The sequence below is a fragment of the Calypte anna genome, chromosome 2, assembly GCF_003957555.1.
Source record: "Calypte anna isolate BGI_N300 chromosome 2, bCalAnn1_v1.p, whole genome shotgun sequence".
In the NCBI taxonomy this organism is placed as follows: Eukaryota; Metazoa; Chordata; class Aves; order Apodiformes; family Trochilidae; genus Calypte; species Calypte anna.
In genome coordinates, this window is record NC_044245.1 from 103,070,266 (window position 1) to 103,090,355 (window position 20,090).

Here is a 20,090-nt window from a genome sequence, read left to right on the forward strand (position 1 = left end):
AAAGACTTCACTGGCTACAGTTTTCAAATGTTGTTGAGCAAAGCTTACCTCACAATGCTCAACTCAGCTAGATAATGGAGCTAGGAAGATAGGAGTGCAGCATTGACTTTGTTGGAGCTCTCTTGTTTGGCAGAGGGGTTATTAAACCTCCTCTGTCATTGTCTGAATTGTTTGTGGAGTACTGAATCACACTGAACTTTAGCCTTGTGTGTGATCAGACATCACGAAAATCTCATTTGATGACCGCTTCCTGGAGTACTCTCATTCTTCTATTGATTTTTGCAGGCATCCTGCTAACCTTCATCTGTCCTTCTAATAATCATTTTAGCTTTTGTTTCTTATTGAAAATATGCTAACATTGGATTGTTTTAATCTGGAAAGCAGAACTAGATGTCTGTGCTTTTAGTCCATTCTAAATATGGTTTCCTGATAAACCTCCAGCAAGCTGACTCCTAACCTGTCTGCTGTGGGCATGCCGATCAGAACCAGCAGTATTTGTCTCAAAGAAAGAACAAGCTGGTGAAGTTATTCAAGTATTTTTCTTCAGACACCAATCTGGTCTAAAATAACTTTTTCATTAATAGGAATAGTTATGGGGCTTGTGGATAGCATACTCTGGGCTGACATTTCTTTGAATAGATGGACTTCTACAGAGCTAAGAGGAACTTGTTACCTGGATCTATTTCTAAAACAAATTCCTTGCTGCAGAAAGTGTTTCAGAATTTGATGACAAAAATGTATTCCTTCATATTTTCTGCTGGTCAGACAAAGGGTGATGCAAATAGATATAAGATATTTCAGTTACATACATTTTTAATAACAGAGTACTGGAATAATCAAATCCAACATTGCATACCATCTGCTTAGGCTTTTTTTTTTCTTCTTTATCCAGCAATCTATTACAAGACTAACCATAGTAAGTCATTGGGTTATTTTTCCACCCCCCACAGCATGGGCAATCATTTTGCCCTTCCCTGCTACTCATTCTTGGTTTATATCATCTTCTCTCCCCTCAGTTCTCTAATTCCTCCTAATAAAATGCATACACAGTATTTTGTAGTAAGTTCCACCTTTGCTTTTGCCTTTTAAAAGTTTGCTTACTTAATTTGGTTTTGTCGGTATGCGATTTTAAAAGTAGAGCTTTTACATTTTTGCCTGGTTTTTCCTGGATGTCTTTTTCTTAGAAGTGCTGATTGAATCTTTGTTGTTAATCTCTTTAAACTCCTGAAAGAAGATTACCTTAGCAGTCAAGTGGCTAGGGAGGGGAGAAGCAAGGGAGGGCCTTACTCTGTCTAGGAAGAATTCAGAATTTCATTAAGGGCTTTTCTTTGCAGCATTTAAGTACATCAGTGTCATTTTTTTACTGCTAACCACAGCTTAAGTGGGTGAGCATACATGGGTGACAGTAATTGTAATTGCTGTACAGGGTAACCATGTCACAAGCCATTCGGTCAAATCAGCAATACTGTGGGCAGAATCAGACAGTTTTACCAGAATTGGTAATTTGTTTTGGGTTTTTTTTAAATCTTCTTATTTTTTCTTTGTTTTAATCTTGACGTTTTATCAGCCTGTTACAAGTTGACCAAATCCAGAAGCAAGGGAGGAAGAATATTGGTGATGAATCACTTAATCGTACAAATTTTCATACATCTATCTTTTAATCCCTTTTATTAACAAAAGTAGTGGGTTGGGGTTTTGACTTGTATGATACTTAACTTTCAGCCAAAGGCTGAAAATGCATTTTTGCAGAGGAAATTTGACATTTCTGCACAATTACTAAGTTGGCAATAATAGTATCAGAAAGATAAAAAATATAAGAAGTACTTTTGTGGTGTTTCATTATTCTCTGTAGAACTCTCAGGTAAGGGTTGTAAAAATGTGGTTATTTGACTTTGTTGCTGTTTGTTTCTGCACCAGTAGTTGTGTTACATTACAGCATTAGGGGCTGAATTGACAGGATGAATATTCTTTATTTTATGAGCATTAAATTTTGTATGGTGCTTCAGCAGCTATGGTTCATCTTTCCAGGAGCTCTGTTCTTGAAGAAATTAGAGTATCTTTAATATTGTAATGGTTAGTTACACAGAGGGGATTAATATCTCTCAGCATGACCATATTAAGACAGTGTTTGGTTAGTAAGATTTACTTTGTTCCATATTTCTGTGTCTAATAATTAGCAAGATAAGAGATAAGTGAAAAGGAAAAAAAATAGACACACAGCAGGAAACTTTTACTGTTAGTTAATAGTCCATTAAATTGTTACTGTAGTTATCAAAAGACATTTTTAATACTTTCAGACTGCTGATGCTCATTTTTTAACTGATTCATTAAAGATTGCTGAGCGGTGGATTTTCACAGTTTTGTGGAGGTTTCTCCTTTCGCAGTTAAAGTAGATTTTAAACTTATTTTTTTCCCCCGAGAATATTAGTATTTACATGCCAGACTAGTGCTGTTGCATCCAGTAGACACTCCTGTTTTCTTTCTGATTTGCTTCCCAGCGGGGGTAAGCCAGCAAATGCCTGCTATCTGTTGTCACCACTGATAAATGGCAGGTGGTGACTTCTTCAGATGCAGTCATTTTAATTGCTGGTGACAATTAAACTCCTCTTTTGATTAGCTCCACCAGCCAGGTAAGAGGTGTCACCCTGGCAAACAGCTCTAGGACAGCAGTGGGAGCTGGTGGCAATCTTGGAGGGCCAGTCACCCTCCAGTGACTGTCCAAAATTGTCACCAGTCCAGATGCAGTTCAGACTCCACCATAGGTGTTGTTACTACTTCTCTTCCAATTTTTTTTCTAATTATAGTTAGGCTCTAGAGGTTAACCCTATCCTGTGGTCTTGAATATTCCAGATTTCTTTGCAAGCTGTATTCAGGGGTCTAGCAGTGGATGGAAACTGACCTGTGTCTTTAAAAATGTTAGTTATAATGCCACCCACTGATGAGTCAGGAATTTATTGCATAGGTGCTTAAAAAAGAAAGTATGAATGCCCCACTCGGTTTCTTCTGATAATTGCTTTGGATTTGCTTCATATAATTGGTTTTGGATTTGTCACCTCTATTTCCCCTTCTATCCTGCTATAGAAGTCTTCAGTGTCTTTTCTTTGTTGCCTACTTCCCTCTCTTTTAACTATTTACAATCCATCAAGGAAGTGGGATGAAGAATAATCCAAATATGTTGTTTGTATGTGGTGTTGTAAGGCCAAATAACTAGGTTTTCTCTTGTCTGGGGGTGGCTTAGATTTTTATTCCAGAACACTTTTTCATTGAAGTTTATAGTCTGTATGTGGTAACAATTACTGGGGGTTATTTTTTATTTTTTAAACAATAATAAATCAACATTTCTTAGAATCTTTTGTTGTATTTACCAAAGGACACAACATGGAGATGAAATTTTCTTTTTCCTTGCATTCTCACAGAAGCAGCCATGGGGTGCATTAAAAGCAAAGAAGATAAAGGTCCAGCCATGAAATACAGAACTGATAATACTCCAGAACCTGCTGTTTCCCATGTCAGCCATTATGGATCAGACTCCAGCCAAGCAACACAGTCACCATCAATAAAGGGATCAGCAGTTAATTTTAATAGTCATTCCATGACTCCTTTTGGAGGCCCCTCAGGAATGACACCCTTTGGAGGAGCATCATCTTCCTTTTCAGCTGTGCCAAGTCCATATCCTAGTACTCTAACGGGTGAGTGTTACACAAAATTATGCTATTATTACCGTTGTTATTAACAGACATATTTAAAAAAAAAAAGATCTATGACCCCTTGCCACACAGGTAAATTGCAAATTTAAAATAAATTGCCTTTTAGGGATTTCTGTTTTTCAATATCATTACTACTTAGATAATAATTCAGCCCATATTCATGACTGACTAGAGCTTGGGGGTTGAGTGTTTTGGAGGGTTGTTTCGCTATTATTAAAGGCTTATTAAAGCCTTGTTAAAGGCTGTAATAGGAATAGTTAATAAAATTGTGTTAGAAGTTTTGAAGGGATGCACATTGGATAATGGCTTTAAACTTTGGGAGAGGGGTGCAAAATGAAAAATGCTTCAAATTCACTTAACTTATATTTTAAAGTGATTTTCAGGCTTATTTAAATAGCTGTAAGTGCTTTACACAACATTGAATCTGATCATTTATAAAGCTAAACAGGATATGCAGTATGTTCTGCGTGCTATATGAACTACATGAACAATATGTGTGACACGGAAGAGTGAAACTCTCATTGTTGGTGATCATACTAAAACCAAAGTTGAAAATAAAAAAGTAGAATTTTTAGGCACAGAGACCTTGGCTGAAATAGAAAGCCTCTGCAGCATTTTATAGCAGTATGCATATTTGATGTTATGAATTCACCTTTATATCAAAATCTTAAAGCTTCATGACATAAACACTGTCTTTATGCACGTGGCTAGGCTCTATAGTTCACCCAGTTTTGCTGGATATATTTGAGAGGAAGCTGTCATTTATTCAGTAAGTTTCTTAGTAGTTTATTTCTAGTTTCCCCACAAACCTCTAATGTTAGCACAATTACAGTGCTTAAAATTCTACTTCATTACAGTGGCATTTAGAATCTTTGAAACACAAGAAATTGGAGAGCCTTGAAAGCCCACTTTGGGCTTAACATTAGTCAATTAAGAAAACTCAGTATGAATTGTCAGGTACTGATCACCTCGGATTCCCTTTTTTGGAATTCATTAAAAACACCTTGAAAAAAAGCATCTGTCCTGATTTTTGAGCCAGTTCTGAATCCCCATTTTGGATGAACATCTGCAGAAATGAAATAAGGGCAGCATTTCTTCTTAATCCACACCACTGGGGAAAGTTAATCCCACTTTAAAAAATCTTTGTCTCCTCCAAGAACCTCTCTGTATTTCTTCTTACTAGATCTAGTTCTTTGCTCATGTGGGATTCTCCAGCAGATGATCCACTTCTGGGTATCACCAGACATCAGGGATGTAGCCCCTCCCAGATACCACAAATCCTTTGCTGCAGAGACCAGAAGGGATGTTCTCTTGCCTGTCCCTCCTGGTAGTCAAACGTGTTATATCTTGGCTCAGAGTCTACAGGAGAGATGTCTGGTGAAAAGATATCTGATATCTCATCATCATAAGGTTATCAGCAGGCACACTAATTTGGCTGAACACTCCCATCGTTTTGTGATCAAGTAAAACAATACCACACGTGTAATTATGTCTCCTTGTTTTGTAAAATCAGCCCATCCACAAACAAACACACATTAAAAATTAGGAAAGAAAATAAATTGCACCAGCAGTTGTTTATATTCAGTATGTTCATATATTTATATTCATATATTGAGTACCATTTTCAGATCAAAACAGGGTCTTTTTTGAATGTGTAAGGTAACGGACTTCATCTGGCTGTAAGCTTTTTGTATTTTGACAAATGAAATGCAGGGTCACATTCTGCTGTTTTGCAGGAGAGGAGAATAGATGGGCTTGTCAAACAGGACCTAATTGTCAGTACTACTTATCCAGTCCATCAGTGATGTCTGACAAGAGGATGATATGGTTGTCATTGTGGCCTATAGTGTGGCTGAGAAGAGTTAAGCCATCTTGTATTCTTCCAGAGCAGGAAAGGAGGAAATCTGAGTTAGTCACACTGCTCCTGTGTCACATGTTCTCAGTCATCAGATACTTTGAATTCATAGAATATTACTGAAAATCTAACCAGAAAAATGGGCCCTTCTTCTTGCCTTCCATGAAGCTGTGTAGCCACTGGTGCTCTGTAGCCCTCACGCTGAACAGGAAAGGAAAGCCTTCTCTTCAAAACCAGTCGTAGATTAGAAGATGGGAATAATGACCTAATGAAAAGATAATCTTTAAAGGAAATGCTAGGACCAAATAGCTTAAACAGTTAAGCTAGATCACCTTGGAATGATTCACAAAAAACAGCTGCCAGAGACTTTAAAAAATGGTTTGAGTGGTAAAAGTTTGTTTAAAGCATTCTGTGCTGATGCTGTTCTGAAGTATTTTATTGGTTTTGCTATGAAATAAATTACATTTGTTATTGGGAATAAGAAGAGTTTTTATGGTAACTGAAGTGTTGAAATGAAAACATTCTAAAGATTATATGTTGCCTTTTCCAGTTCTTTCTTTAAAAATAGTTGAGACTACACAAGTATTAATAATTACTGATTATTTTCTTATTGGATGGTTTACATTCAAATCAATTACTTTGAAAAACACTGTACAACATCAAGAAAGATACTAATGTGGGATCAAATGAGAGCTTTTTTCCTCAAGATAGTCAAAGTCCTCGAGGTCTGCCAGTTTCTCTTATACGCATTTATAAACTTTAGTGATATTGTGACTTGGGAGTGATCATTGCCGAAGACCTCTCTGGTGATGGTTTATTTCCATAATATTTGGTTTCTGTTTGTGCAGATGTGGTGTGTATCCCCACAGTTTTCTTGCTCTGTGTAGCAGATTGTCTCATCAAAATAATGAAGCTAGGTAGTATTGCAGGCAAAAATTGGTAGAACTGCGTTGATTTTTAACTTAGATTAGGAAGTGTTAATTTTTAGGGAATATTCTAATTCATTTTCAGTTAGTAAATCACACTTCAAAAAACCACCTCAATTAGTATAACCTCCTGTGGGGATTTTTTGTTCTGTTTTTCCTAGAGGAACTGTAAATTCATTTCCAGCTGAGGCCTGCTGAGAGACTTTAATCACAGCAAGACTGTAAATCAAATGAAAATATTTAAGTGATTAGGCGCTCTTGTGTCAGAAAGTGTTCACTGCAAAAGAATATCAGATGCTGACAATGCCCATTGCATTCTCTACTCTTACTTTCTCATCACTGTCATGTTAACTGTAAGATCTAAAACCGATGCAACGTGTTTCTGTTGGTGGTCTTCCATGGCAATCCTGGTGTTTGTGCATGTTAGAGATGTAGTATTACACATCCAAAAATATGTTATTGCTTGGACCATGCTTAGGCTTTCTAAATGTCTGTTAGACAGTGAAGCAGCATTTCTAAAGCTTAAAAAAATCTTTCTGAATGACCTGTTTTCTTTTACAACTTTCTTCTAGTTGTAGTACTTAGTTCTTTATTTTTGCTTGTCGTTTGTACATCTCATATAGTCTGTTCTCCTTTCCTTCTTTTTTTAGCCCAGTTCTAAATTATTTCTTTTAAGTATAGGAAAACTTTTCCTACTCCAAGTGTAGGAGCCTCCCTACCATCCATCTCTCCCATGTGTCCCTTTTGGAGGACATGTTCAGCAAAGTGCCCTGTACCAGAACTGGGATGGGGAAGCAAATTCCTTAGGTTTGGTGGACTGCAGCTGCTCATCCTGTGATACATCTTGGCCGTTGTTCCCTAGAGTAATGCAGTGATGGATCATCCTCAGCAACAGTCTGATTCACTGATGGGGAGACTTGTTGGTGTTAAAAAAAGTCCTAAAGCAAAGATACTTTTTTTGTCCCCAACAGAATACTTTTATTTCCATGAGTAGATCTTGATGTGTAACCTTACAAAGTTGGGAACCCATCAGTTATTTATAGCTAAGTTCCACAAAAAGCTAAATCTGTAAAAATTAGAGCCTGATGGTTCACTGTTGTGGTGTTGTAGGGTCTTCTAGAATTGCATTTCTACCAAGAAGCTAATTTAATAAAGAAGCTAGCTTGTCTTACTGATGATGAGTTGTACAGGTTTCTGTGTAAAAGTGCTCTAATTATTAATGTAGTTCCAGTGGTATATCAAGTTGAGGTTTTTGGGGGTGTGGAAGCATATTTTTAGGGTGTCTGTTTATAGGCTTTCCTCTGTCTTTAGAAATGAGCTGTTTATTGATCCAGCTTCCAAAATGAGATGGAGCCCAGAGTGTTTAGTTGCTTCCAGCTCAAAATTGATGAGTTGTTTCATATACAAGTCCTTAGATCCAGCATTGCAACATTACTGCTTTAACTGCTTTGTTTTTCCTTTTTCCTAGGAGGTGTTACTGTATTTGTGGCCTTATATGATTATGAAGCTAGAACTACAGATGACCTTTCATTTAAGAAAGGGGAACGGTTCCAGATAATAAATAACACGTAAGTGTTCTCATTCACAAACTTCACCTGTTTTTTGTTGCTAATAAATAGAACCTCAACTCTTCTTGAAACCTCTGTAGCCTGTGTATTGTATTTCAGTGGAGTAGATTGATTTATTTTTTTTTCTTTTTCTTAAATGCATCCAATGTTCATCAAGCATGGGGTTAAAATATTAATACTGTAACCTTCAGGCTGAGGTCAGATTTTGGGTGCAGATGTAGAACTCTAGTGACTAGGGCAGCCCCAAGCCTTCTCTTCTGCTGGTTGGGTGTCATCCTTCCAATCCCTGCTCCAGCAAGGCTCAGCAACCCCTTTGGGGGCACCTTTTGAAGCTGTGTGCAGCCATCAGCACTGCATTGGCAATGCTTGAGGGCAGTGCTCTGCCTCTAGGCAGGGACATTTTGCCATAGGAGTGCATCTAGATGGCCTCCACAATGAATTCATGCTCAGGTTGTTTAATGGGTAGTTTTGTGTTCTAGTTCAATTGCAGCAGCTTTATAGTGTTACAGCCTGATTTATAGAAGTCTAGTGAAAGGGAAATAGTTTGTTCACCTTTGAAATTTCTTTACACACAACTTTTGGTTGTTTTAATAGTTCTAATTCATACACGTAGCAGTTTTCATTCATCCAGTTCTCTAAATTTATCAGCTGACTTCCTGCTTTTTTTGTTTCTCACTGTCAGCATAGAAACAGAATGATCTGAGAGAGGCAGTTGAAGACTAGAGAACTGGGAAGTTTATACATCTCTGCCATAAAATGTTTTGTTGTAGGTTTGCATTGTGCATATGTCAATAAATTCCTCTTACTTTTAAAACAAACCTAAGCTTTACATCTTAAAATGCAGAATTCCTCTAAGAGGCACTGATGTTGCTTACAGTGAATAGAAAAATACATTTGGGTGCAGCATGAACTATTTTAGATGCCTTGGTAATTAGAATAATACGTTACCTAAATTTAACCCATTTTTCATATGTGAAAATATTCCAGGTGGTAGAGAATGAGGTATTGTTTATATATGCAAGCGATAACAGATCTTGTATTGCAGGGAAGGAGACTGGTGGGAAGCAAGATCTATTGCTACTGGAAAAACAGGCTACATCCCAAGCAATTACGTTGCTCCTGCAGACTCCATTCAAGCAGAAGAGTAAGACATTGTATCCTGTCAATCTCTTCTTATCCATTCTACACTTGTGCCCTGTGGTGATACTATTCCTTTCAGTGCATGTAATATTGAAGGGTAAAGTAGGACACTACTACTAATTAAAGGATGACAGTGCTATTTGGATGATGTCAAAGGTATAATTATTAGTAAGACTGAGGTGGATACTCGTGCAAATATTTTATGCCTGCTTGCTATATGTAGAGCTGAAGATGGATTGAAGAATGCAATAGTAAAGATAGGAATTGGGGAGTTTGCATTGTGTTTTATGTAAAGGAAAAATAGAGATCTTTTTTGTAAAAGAGTTCACACACCATCAGCTCTGGGTTTTTGTCTTATTTTTGCTTCCCAAACCTTAATTCAAGAGATTTATATCCTTGATAGTACCTTATCTTACAAAAAAAAAAATGTGTGGACAGTAATTGCTGATCTGTTAATCTATAACAACTTTTTGTTGACAAAATTGTTAGGCACATGAAGGACTACTATGAATTGGGAAAAAAATATTGTTTATTTACAAACAAAGATCCCAGAATACTTACATAAAGTTACTGTGGGAACTGTGAGGTGGGGTACAGTTTCAGGTTATACTTGTTCCAAGGCATTAATTGTATTTGTTGTACTAGAAGCACAGTGCTCTGCAGCTCTTGCTTGAGTATACAGGCATGGTACTACCAAAAGCAATTCCCTGATACATGATCCTTACTCTTCTGTGTTTGCTACTGCACTTCTGGGAAGCATGCCCAATTTCCAAGATGTTTCCTGAATCTCAAGCTGAGACTTTAGCACATTAATGCTGCTATCACCTGGCTCTTTGCTATTTAAAAGTGATTGCATCAAAGATGTGCCACTGTTTTATGCCCTTGAGTTTCAGCTGCTTTTAAAATTACTGACTTAAGACTTCTTAGGAAAAAGAAAAAAAAAAGGGAGTTTGTTGGAATGTTTGGGGGTTTTTTTAATAACTAGGGAATAAACAATTTTGTCATATCAGATGCAGTTATGGTAAAATGGAAGTGATAGCCATTTGCAAGCTAACACTGCTCCTCAAAGAAAGTATTGCTCCTAAAGGCTTGCAAAACAGAATGTTGGGATTTTTCATAGGTTTATGTGATTACTGCAAGTGAGAGTTAATGGTGATAGGGAAGGCACCTTTTTTAAACTGACTGTTTTAAAGACCTAGTGCTAATTTTATCAAGTAACACCACAGCATTTCCTGGAGAGTTCATTTGTTAGCCTTGGCTCTGATAGCATTTATAGGTTTTGTGTTGTGATTGCAGTTGGAATTACAAATAGAAGAGCAATCCACAGCTCCAGGTACTAGGGTTTTCTTTTAAGTGGTCTTTTCTAAGCCTGAAGGCATTTAAATCACAAAGTGCTTGTGGTGGGATCTGTGTTATCCATGTGCCTTTTGAATGATGCCATAATATAGATACTCAATGTTCATATAAAAAGCAAGTAAACCCTACTGTTATTTTGTAAGTACTGGAATAAAATAGCTCTTTAAAATGTAGTTTGTAAGTTGTTGTAGTAATCTGGCAGAGGCATTTTCATGTAAAGTAATTAACTAGGGTTCAAGTTTGCTTCAGTAAGGCTGCATCCCACTTGTCTCAACCGTGTTTACTCTCACATCCAATTCTAACTTTGCACATCTATTTAAACAGCCAAACTACAGCTATACTAAAAAGTAAGGATAAGTTTCAAATTCCTGGGTGACTGCACAGTCCTTTCCATTCACAGGCCAAAAAAATGATCCCTTCTTACTTCCATTTTCCCCCCACAAAATGTTCCAGCCACAAAACAATTTTTTGCAGCAGTGTCCAATACTACTTTTTTCCTCCCAACACTTGTGAAGTTTGATGCTTTGGTGGTGCCAAATAAAAACGTTTAAAATTATGTTTTGCATCACCTTGTGAGAAGTAAATGAGGTTTACCACAGGACTGTTTCTAAATGATCAATAGAAAAAAGTGCTCCCTCTACTGAGGTAGAGGAGGACAGGAGAGGTTCCAGATGGATTAAAAAGAAATGTTTTTATCCTGAGGACAGCCAGGCAGGGGCACAGGTTGCCCAGCCTGGCTGAGCAGGCTCCATCCTTTAAGGGATTGATGACTGGTGTGGCTGACACCCTGAGCAGCAAGGTCTGATCTCAGAGCTGACCCTGCTTGCAGAAGGAGGCTGGATCAGAGATGCCCCTTCCAACCTGAATGAAACAACGATCTGATTATATTTATGCACACTCACTTTACATTAAATACTGTTTTCTAGCATACAGATAATTTCAACTGCTATCATGTTCTGAGTGTGCTTCCAAAGTGTGTCACCTGATGCAGCTTGGTCTGTGAATTTCTTAACCAGTTCTTTCAATTTAAGTCCTGTGGTTGTCCATCCTTAAGCCATCAGAAAAACATGGTATTTGTGGATAGAGGCCTCTTTTTACCTGTATTTGGCAAACAGTAGAAGTGAGAATCACATAGAAACAGGTCATCTTAATGATTATAATCTTTTGATTATATAGATGTCATTACTTCTGTTAATCTGTAACTGCTTTGGGATATTGGTCAATGCTCGAGACTTCTATACCTTGTATTTGTATGATTACCAAAGTATAAAGAACTTCATCTTACACATATTTCCTTTAACATTTTCTAGATGGTATTTTGGCAAGATGGGCAGAAAGGATGCTGAAAGGCTACTTTTAAATCCTGGAAACCAGCGTGGTATTTTCTTAGTAAGAGAGAGTGAAACCACTAAAGGTACCTATGAATATCTCATCTCTCTCCCATTCCTCCTCCCTCTCCATCAAGGTGGACATCTTGGGCATTTTTGTCTATTTTACATATGTGTGTGTAAACATATGTATAAGTATGATGACAGTAGGGAAGACATTAATTTTAAAAATTTTTGGTGAAGATTATCAAGCATGACTTGTTTCCTAGGTGCTTACTCCCTTTCCATACGTGACTGGGACGAGGTCAGAGGTGATAATGTGAAACACTACAAAATCAGAAAACTTGACAATGGTGGATACTATATCACAACCAGAGCACAATTTGAATCTCTACAGAAGTTGGTGAAGCACTACAGGGGTAAGCCCAAGTCCCAGTACTACCATTTGCCTCCTGTGAGGAAGAAAAAAATCTGCATGTAGCTTATTTTTAAAATTTGCAACTCTAAAATTTCTGTTTTATTTTGACAATGGGGAAATGGACTAGTTCTTTTTATCAACACTAGGATGTTACTTTTGTTACCATCTTAGCCCTGTGTAACTACAAAGCTACCTCTGTTTAACTAGGATTTTTTTTTCTCCAGAACATGCTGATGGGCTGTGTCATAAGCTAACAACAGTGTGTCCCACTGTGAAACCACAAACACAGGGACTAGCAAAAGATGCCTGGGAAATTCCTAGAGAATCTCTGAGGCTGGAAGTTAAGTTGGGCCAAGGATGTTTTGGTGAAGTATGGATGGGTAAGAGCCTTATGTGACACCTTTCAGTAGTTCATATGAATGTTTTAGTAGTATTTTAAGTAAATTTGTATTGGGATCTGAAAAGATAACCTGATAAAGAACTGAAGGGAAAAAATACCAATTCTGATCAGTCATGGAAAGGTAAAATATTCCATGTAGTCCTAGTTTATAATTATTCTTTTATCTAAGAAAACAGAAGCAAAAAGCAAATAGTTTTAGCAGAAAATCCTTTGGCATTATAGTGGAGAACAAAATCTGATTTTTTTTTTTTCTCTAGGAACATGGAATGGAACCACAAAAGTAGCAATCAAGACACTAAAGCCTGGTACAATGATGCCAGAAGCTTTCTTGCAGGAGGCTCAGATCATGAAGAAATTACGACACGACAAACTTGTTCCACTGTATGCAGTTGTTTCTGAGGAGCCAATCTACATTGTCACTGAATTCATGACAAAAGGTCTGTGACAGAATAGTTTGAAGAGACTACGTTTATAAGATTATTTAAGATCCCAGTAACAAATGAAATGTTTAATTAATGTTTGGTTTAAGCTGACTGGAGTATAACTGGTAATTTTGATTAAATTAAAATGAGCAATGCTTGACCTACTTGAAGCAGTTCTGATTTAGATTGTGGGTAGAGGAATGGGTTTTTTGCACATCTGTGTCACCTTTGGTAATCTTCCAAGTGCTAGATTGTTTGGGGATTTTTTTCTCCTTGTTTTTGTAGTGCATGTACTGGCTGTTACATATAAATGGAAAGGTTTTGGTGGGAATATTATTATGAGAATAAACATGCCTCTAGACAGATCATGCTCATAGTGACAGAAGAAGTTGGATTCTGTTGGTTGGTTCTTATTTGGCTTGGGTTTTTTTCCAGCATCGCTAATAGTAAATTTTAAAAAGGTTGAGGTTTGTTTGTTTGGGCTTTTTTTTCAGACTCTCTCATTTATCTCCTTGTTTTCGGTCTTTCACCCTCCTTCCCTTGCTGTATATCATTTCCCCCTCCCTCTGCTGCTGAAGCAGAGGTCTAGAGGTTTAGACTGAATGTAGAAATAAACATAATAAGCGTATTAGTGTTAAGAAGCAGCAGATTTTCAAGTTAATTATTCCAGTTTTATAAAAAATACAGGCTTTGGTTCATGTCACAGTGCAACTTTACCATCCTGTTAAGAGACAGAAACAATGTTAAAGTTCAAGACAAGGGCAGATTCCGTTTAGTACTTTGCCACAACTAGGTTAGTTTTGGGGTTTTTTTTTCCTGTTTGGATTGGGATTTTAAGTGCTGTGTAAGTTTGAAAAGGTAGAAAGGAATAAGAAACCTACAAAGTTCTTTCTGTGGTAGTGTGCTTCCTAAATAACACTAGACAGTTTCTCTGATAGATCTTCAAGCTGTAATACAAACTCGTCATTTATTTTTCAGAAATCAGGTTTCAGCAAGGCAATCAGGGAAAAAAAGCTTTATAGCCATCTTTAAGAAGTGGAGATTAAAACCAGAACTGTGATTTTACCTTGCAAAAGCAGGGGTAAAGAATTGGAAAAGTGATTGTGCATTTGTCTAAATAATGGATTCAAAATGCCATTGGAAGCCTCTGTTTGTTTTGAAAAAGTCATCACATTTTACCAAAAAGCATAAAATCTCTTCAGTGGTTCATGCTTGAAAGCTAGCAGAAAGTTCATCATCTTCTTTTCTCTCTCCTTTTACAAGGAGAAGAAATGGGTAGGAATTGTGCACTACACAAAACTTCTTCCAGTATGGACAGGTTCTTAGAGACCAGTGTCAAATCTGCTCCTATCCGGTCCTTTGAGTTCATGAACCAAGATGAGAAAACTCTGTGCAAACACACACACAGCAAGCAGCAGCAGTAGCAGCAGCATGGGTCTTGCCTGCCATGCTTTTCCTTCCATTCAAATATACAGCCAAGTGACTAAAACCACAGTGGAGGTATCTAATTCACGGCTACTGCTGCCATGAGTCCACTGCAAGATTTGCATTTCAAGTGATTTTTTTTTTTTTTTTCACTTCTATCACCACACTTCTAATTTTGGCTTTGTAATTTTAACCATGATGAGAGTGATTAGTTACCAGTCTTCACCAGTCTCTTAAGAATGAGATAATGTTCCTATGCTCTTATGGCACAGTAGTACCTGTAGGGAAAGCTGTTATGTTAGAGACATAGTTTTAACATGCATGTAAAGATCACTGTCTTAAAAAGGAGCTCAGGTCCTTGGAACTGATTTCAAATACTGTGTATATTGTCATGTTCTGAACACAATTGCATTATATAAGAATCATAAAATCATAGAATATAAATGGGAGATTATCTTCCATAAAGAATGGAAGATACTGTACTTCCTTGTAAGAACTTCCCAGTGCAGAACTCCCTTACTTCCCTGTGAGGAAGATAAAGCAACAAAATAAAAGCAGCAGTTTCTCTAGTATGTAATTAGAGCTGCCAGAAAAATTTGTTCTTTAATTATAAATCTCAATGTAGAAAAACATCCAAATAGGAAGGCCATTGATACCAGGAATATTGGGAAAAACCCTTAGGTATTGCCATATAATCATCAAGCTGTAGTCTGTTTTATTAGTCTTCAGATACCTGAATTGATGAAATGGATCCCAAAACTTGCATTCATTAGTCATCAGGGTAGAGTCAACTACAGGCATAGTCATTAAGTCACGTATTCTGTCACATGACAGGTTTTCAGAGACTGATTTTGGGAGATGAATGTGTGATTCATAATGTCTGTGAGAAAAAAGCTCATTTGTATTTTCAGGTCGAATTAATTTTTTGCTTTTTTTTTTTTCCTTCCCTCTCCCCAAAAATGTGTCATCTTTTACAGGCAGCTTGCTAGATTTCCTTAAAGAAGGAGACGGGAAATACCTGAAACTCCCACAGCTAGTGGACATGGCTGCTCAGGTACATTGTATAAACCGAGAAAACTGTATTTTGTACTTACAGAAGAGAATTAAAACTATCAGATACCAGCTAGACATAAATATTGAGTTATCTGGCTATTTTATGAATGCTCTGGCTATTTCATGCTGTTCTGTCCTACATCTTCTGTTGTAGGATTGTAATTTGTCCCAGTTAGCTGATACCGTATAGCCAGACAGAGTAACCAGTGCTGCCACAAGCTCTTGCTATGCTATACATACTATGCTATACTTCCTATATTTATACATTGAGAGTGGAGCTAAAATGAAGGGGTACAGCTTAATGCTTGGGAGAAATGTATGTAGTCATGAAAAATAATCTTTAATAAAACTTTATTTTTAAAGATTGCTGATGGCATGGCTTACATTGAAAGAATGAACTACATCCACAGGGATCTCCGGGCAGCTAACATTCTTGTAGGAGACAATCTTGTGTGTAAAATAGCAGACTTTGGTTTAGCAAGGTTAATAGAGGACAATGAGTACACTGCAAGACAAGGTAAGACAGATTTATTTACTGAATATGCCAGTTACCCTCAAATTACTTTGAGCTATTACATTTCTCAGAATGTTGTCTGTATGAATAAAGCTTGTGCATATAAATGTGCTTTCACAGCTATGTTTAGTTGTCTCCTTTGCCCCAGTGAAATTTTAGTAAACTTTTTACTGTTCAAAATTACCTGGCAGTTGTCTTATGTTGTAAAAAAATGTTTGGTCATGTTGGATTTTCATGGGGGATTTCATGGATTTCATCCTCCATGGATTTCAGGAGGGGGCAGGTGGGTAAAACCTGGTGCAGTTTGAAGAGGGCTGAGAGAGGTTGCTCATCCAATTCTGAAAGTTACCCCACTTTTTGAAACCTGCTTGATTAAGAATCCCAGATACCTTGCCTGCTTCCAAATACCCTTACCAGTAATTACTGCCCTAGTCTGAAGCTGGTCTTCAGTTTGAAATCTTAAAATACTAAGTGACCTCAAATTTTCTCAATAAAACAAAGCATAAAAATTTAGTGCAGTATCCTTTTTTTATTAAAGAATAAGAAGTGTAAGCAAATGATACATAAGGAAGGGAAAGCTGAGTATCTGTCCTTCCGATGTTTGTAGGCGCCAAATTTCCGATTAAATGGACGGCTCCAGAAGCAGCGTTGTATGGTCGGTTTACAATCAAGTCGGATGTGTGGTCATTTGGAATTTTATTGACAGAGCTGGTAACAAAGGGGAGAGTGCCATATCCAGGTAAGAGAAAGTTGAGTGTGTTTTTCTTCTCTTTGTTACAGCCAGGGCTTTTGAAGTTACCTTTTGTACATTTTGCCCTCATTAAGAACCCACCGTTGACAAGCAGAGACAAAAGCTTAGTCATGCTTCACTGATTCTTTTGTTCACATAGCTACTTTGTTTCATTTATAGATTGACTGTTCTATGTTTTTAAGTGTTTTAAGATCATTGCATTTGTAAGTGTGGCTGATAGTTCATTTAGTTCACTTCAGATTAGAGGATATCCTTATGTTTTCCTATTTGTCTTCCTGAAATTTCTGCTTTTGACATTTTCCCAGGCTACAGTGAGCATCGGTAGAGTGAACCTGCTAGACCAGTTTTTGGAACTAAACATATGTAACATCTTTTGTCAGGTGTTTTGCTGTGACTGGAATTTATGAGGCCTCCTTCTTGGCCTAATTTCAAATTAAGTGGCCCTTGAATGGAAACTGAGGCAGGCAGAAGGTATTTGTTCTTGAGTGTTCTCAAGTGTTCTTGAGTGTTCCCAAAGCAGTGGGAAATATACAAATGAGAAAGCATACAAATGGAAGAAGGGCCTGGTATTGACCAGTGTAATGAAGTAATTTTTAGGAAATCTATTTATTGCAAAATGTACTAAATTCATTCATTACAAGGTTCTTTCCTTAGAGGTTCTGCTATGGTAGGTTCATTGCAGCTGGAGAGACACTTGAAAAGTTTGGAAAACTCTTCTTTGCATAATGTCATTCAAATGTAACATGCTTTCCTTCTAGGGATGGTGAATCGGGAAGTTCTGGAACAAGTGGAACGTGGATATAGGATGCCATGCCCACAAGGCTGCCCAGAGTCTCTCCATGAGTTAATGAAACTGTGTTGGAAGAAGGACCCCGATGAGAGACCAACATTTGAATATATACAGTCTTTCTTGGAGGACTACTTTACTGCTACAGAACCACAGTACCAGCCTGGAGACAATTTATAAGCCAACAGTCTATATAACATGCACAAATCTGCCAAATGTAAAAGACTTGCAAAGAATTCCTGATGTCTATAAGGAATCAAGGGAAAGAAAATCTTTGCTACTTTGCATGCTCTTACTGGCAAACTGGAATTTCATAATGCAGTTGCACAAAACCACTTTTAAAGTGTTATAGTCTAATTTACCAATGACATGTTTTTATTTTTTTTTCCTCTTTCCCAACTTATTTTCAGGGTCCAAAGGAAGCTTACTGAAAATACCAGGTAGAAAAACAAGTGTTGGTGTGAACAGTAGCAGAAAAAAAAAAAAAGTCTCAAATCCTTATTTACCCAATGTTTGATAATCATTCTGCTGAAGAGGGAATTGTCTGGAATTAGGAATCTTGGGCTAAGACGTTTTTAAAGCAGAAGAACTTTTTGGGACCAAGCAATTCTATTCCGGTTCTGTAAAACTCCCTGTGTTCAATATTACATGTGTGAGCCCCCCACTCTCCCCAAAAAAACAGATGGTATAACTGTATTTGATATATAGTCTTGATCTTTTAAGCTTCCCCTTGCATGGACTTAATTAGGGTAAGCAGGTTAAGAGAGAAAATTGGAACAGTGAGTGACAAATGATCTAAATGGTAGACCTCAATAGTGAGATTAGAGAGCATAATGCACTGTGTTAATACCTGTATTAATATAACTGGAAAGTAGCATGAAGAGATTTTTCTTTTTTTCTTTCTGCATAGCTAATTAAGAATAATGAAGGTAACTAGCAAATGAGGTAATATTGTATAAAATAGTCTTGATAAAGTATGATGATATTTGAACTTGAAGCTATGTAATACAATCAGGAGGGAAAAGCCTTTAATCTTTTAAGCTCCAAGCCAACAGTGAGCTTTTGTATGGGAAGACTACCTGAACAAAACTCAGCAGGAAAGCAAGGCTGAAGCTGGTAAATGGCCACTTTTTAGTCCTTTTTTAGAGACAGGTTTGGTACTGTTGTATGTGGCTTATGAATGTTAACAAAGGTGGGTGCCACAAATGGTAGTTGTTGCTAGTTCAGGGATTTGATTGCACTTTTGCTTTTCCTGACTATTAAGACATTTACACACAGTTGCTCTTCCCACTTCTGCCCCTACAGCTTTATTTAACTAAAAGTAAACAAAAGAAAATGTGAAAGTTTTAAAACTTTAGGGTTAAAATATATTTAATATTGTCCAAATATAGTGACATTGAAATTTGCTGGGACTCAGCCCAGCTTGACACTACATGTAGATTTATTTTCTTTGGCTACTGACATATCAAGCAATAACATCATGTCTTTTACTCAACAGTTTGCATGAGGTTCTTGCATTTCTGATCAAGCTTATGTACTTTAATTTTGAAACACTAAACTCTGACTTAGCTACCAGGTTGGAATTCATATTATTGTTGTAAAGCTATCCAACAAATGAATTTCAGAAAAACTGGTAATATGATTCTGGTACTAAGCTTTCTTCATGGGTTTACACTACATTGTATCCAACTATCAAACAGATCTTTGTAAAAGCAGTGCCATTGTTTTTCATTTTTGCTCATCATCTGTACATCTGTGGTTATCAAATTTTAAAAGGGCTTTATGTAAGAAAAACAAACACCAAAAAAACCAAAAAAACCCCCCCACAAACCACACACAAAAAATAATCACAAACCCCACAAAATATGATGGAATTTTAATTTTTCTAAATATTTTAAAATTAATAACGCAATCATATGAATTTATGTATTAATACAGTTATAACAAAAAATGCCAAAAATGAAACTGGCATTGTTTGGATTTTTAATTACTGAATGGAACAGTTCATTGTAGTAACACTTGTATAGTAAAGGAATAAAACACTAACTTAATGAACGTGTTCATTGTAAATGGTTGTGTATTATAAGACTTCTCCAAAAGAGTTTGTATGTTTATGAAAATTTATTTGTTTCACCTGAAGACCTTGATGTGGTTCTTACCCTAACAGAGTTTAAAGTTCACATTCACACTTTTTATATAAATAGTAATAAGTTTAATTATGTAACTAAGTATTTTTATAAAGTATGGCATTGTTGAACTGTTTTGCAGAATTGGTTCAAAATAAATTTCTCCTTGATTGCATCTGCTTATTTGAGGGGATGAGGGAGAGGTGGGATGGGGTCAGAAGCGAAGTAGCCTTCAAATTGAGGGCAGAAGGAAGGGAATAAAACCTTCATGAGTTTTGGGTGTATTTTTAATCCTCTGTAAAGTGTTTTAATAT

The 20,090-nt window shown here is 36.8% G+C and overlaps 1 protein-coding gene across 1 annotated transcript in view; it reads left to right on the plus strand.

Annotated features, from left to right (window-relative positions):
- Positions 1 to 19,951, plus strand: part of YES1 (YES proto-oncogene 1, Src family tyrosine kinase) — a 47,229-nt gene extending 27,278 nt beyond the window's left edge. Inside the window, exons 2-12 of the mRNA XM_030444957.1 lie at positions 3,417 to 3,689; positions 7,957 to 8,056; positions 9,102 to 9,200; positions 11,863 to 11,966; positions 12,150 to 12,299; positions 12,523 to 12,678; positions 12,956 to 13,135; positions 15,523 to 15,599; positions 15,962 to 16,115; positions 16,720 to 16,851; positions 17,622 to 19,951. Of these exons, the coding sequence (XP_030300817.1) occupies positions 3,425 to 3,689; positions 7,957 to 8,056; positions 9,102 to 9,200; positions 11,863 to 11,966; positions 12,150 to 12,299; positions 12,523 to 12,678; positions 12,956 to 13,135; positions 15,523 to 15,599; positions 15,962 to 16,115; positions 16,720 to 16,851; positions 17,622 to 17,830 (1,626 nt within the window). The 5' untranslated portion in view covers positions 3,417 to 3,424 and the 3' untranslated portion in view covers positions 17,831 to 19,951. The remainder of the gene's footprint in view (positions 1 to 3,416; positions 3,690 to 7,956; positions 8,057 to 9,101; positions 9,201 to 11,862; positions 11,967 to 12,149; positions 12,300 to 12,522; positions 12,679 to 12,955; positions 13,136 to 15,522; positions 15,600 to 15,961; positions 16,116 to 16,719; positions 16,852 to 17,621) is intronic.
- The last annotated feature ends 139 nt before the right edge of the window (positions 19,952 to 20,090 follow it).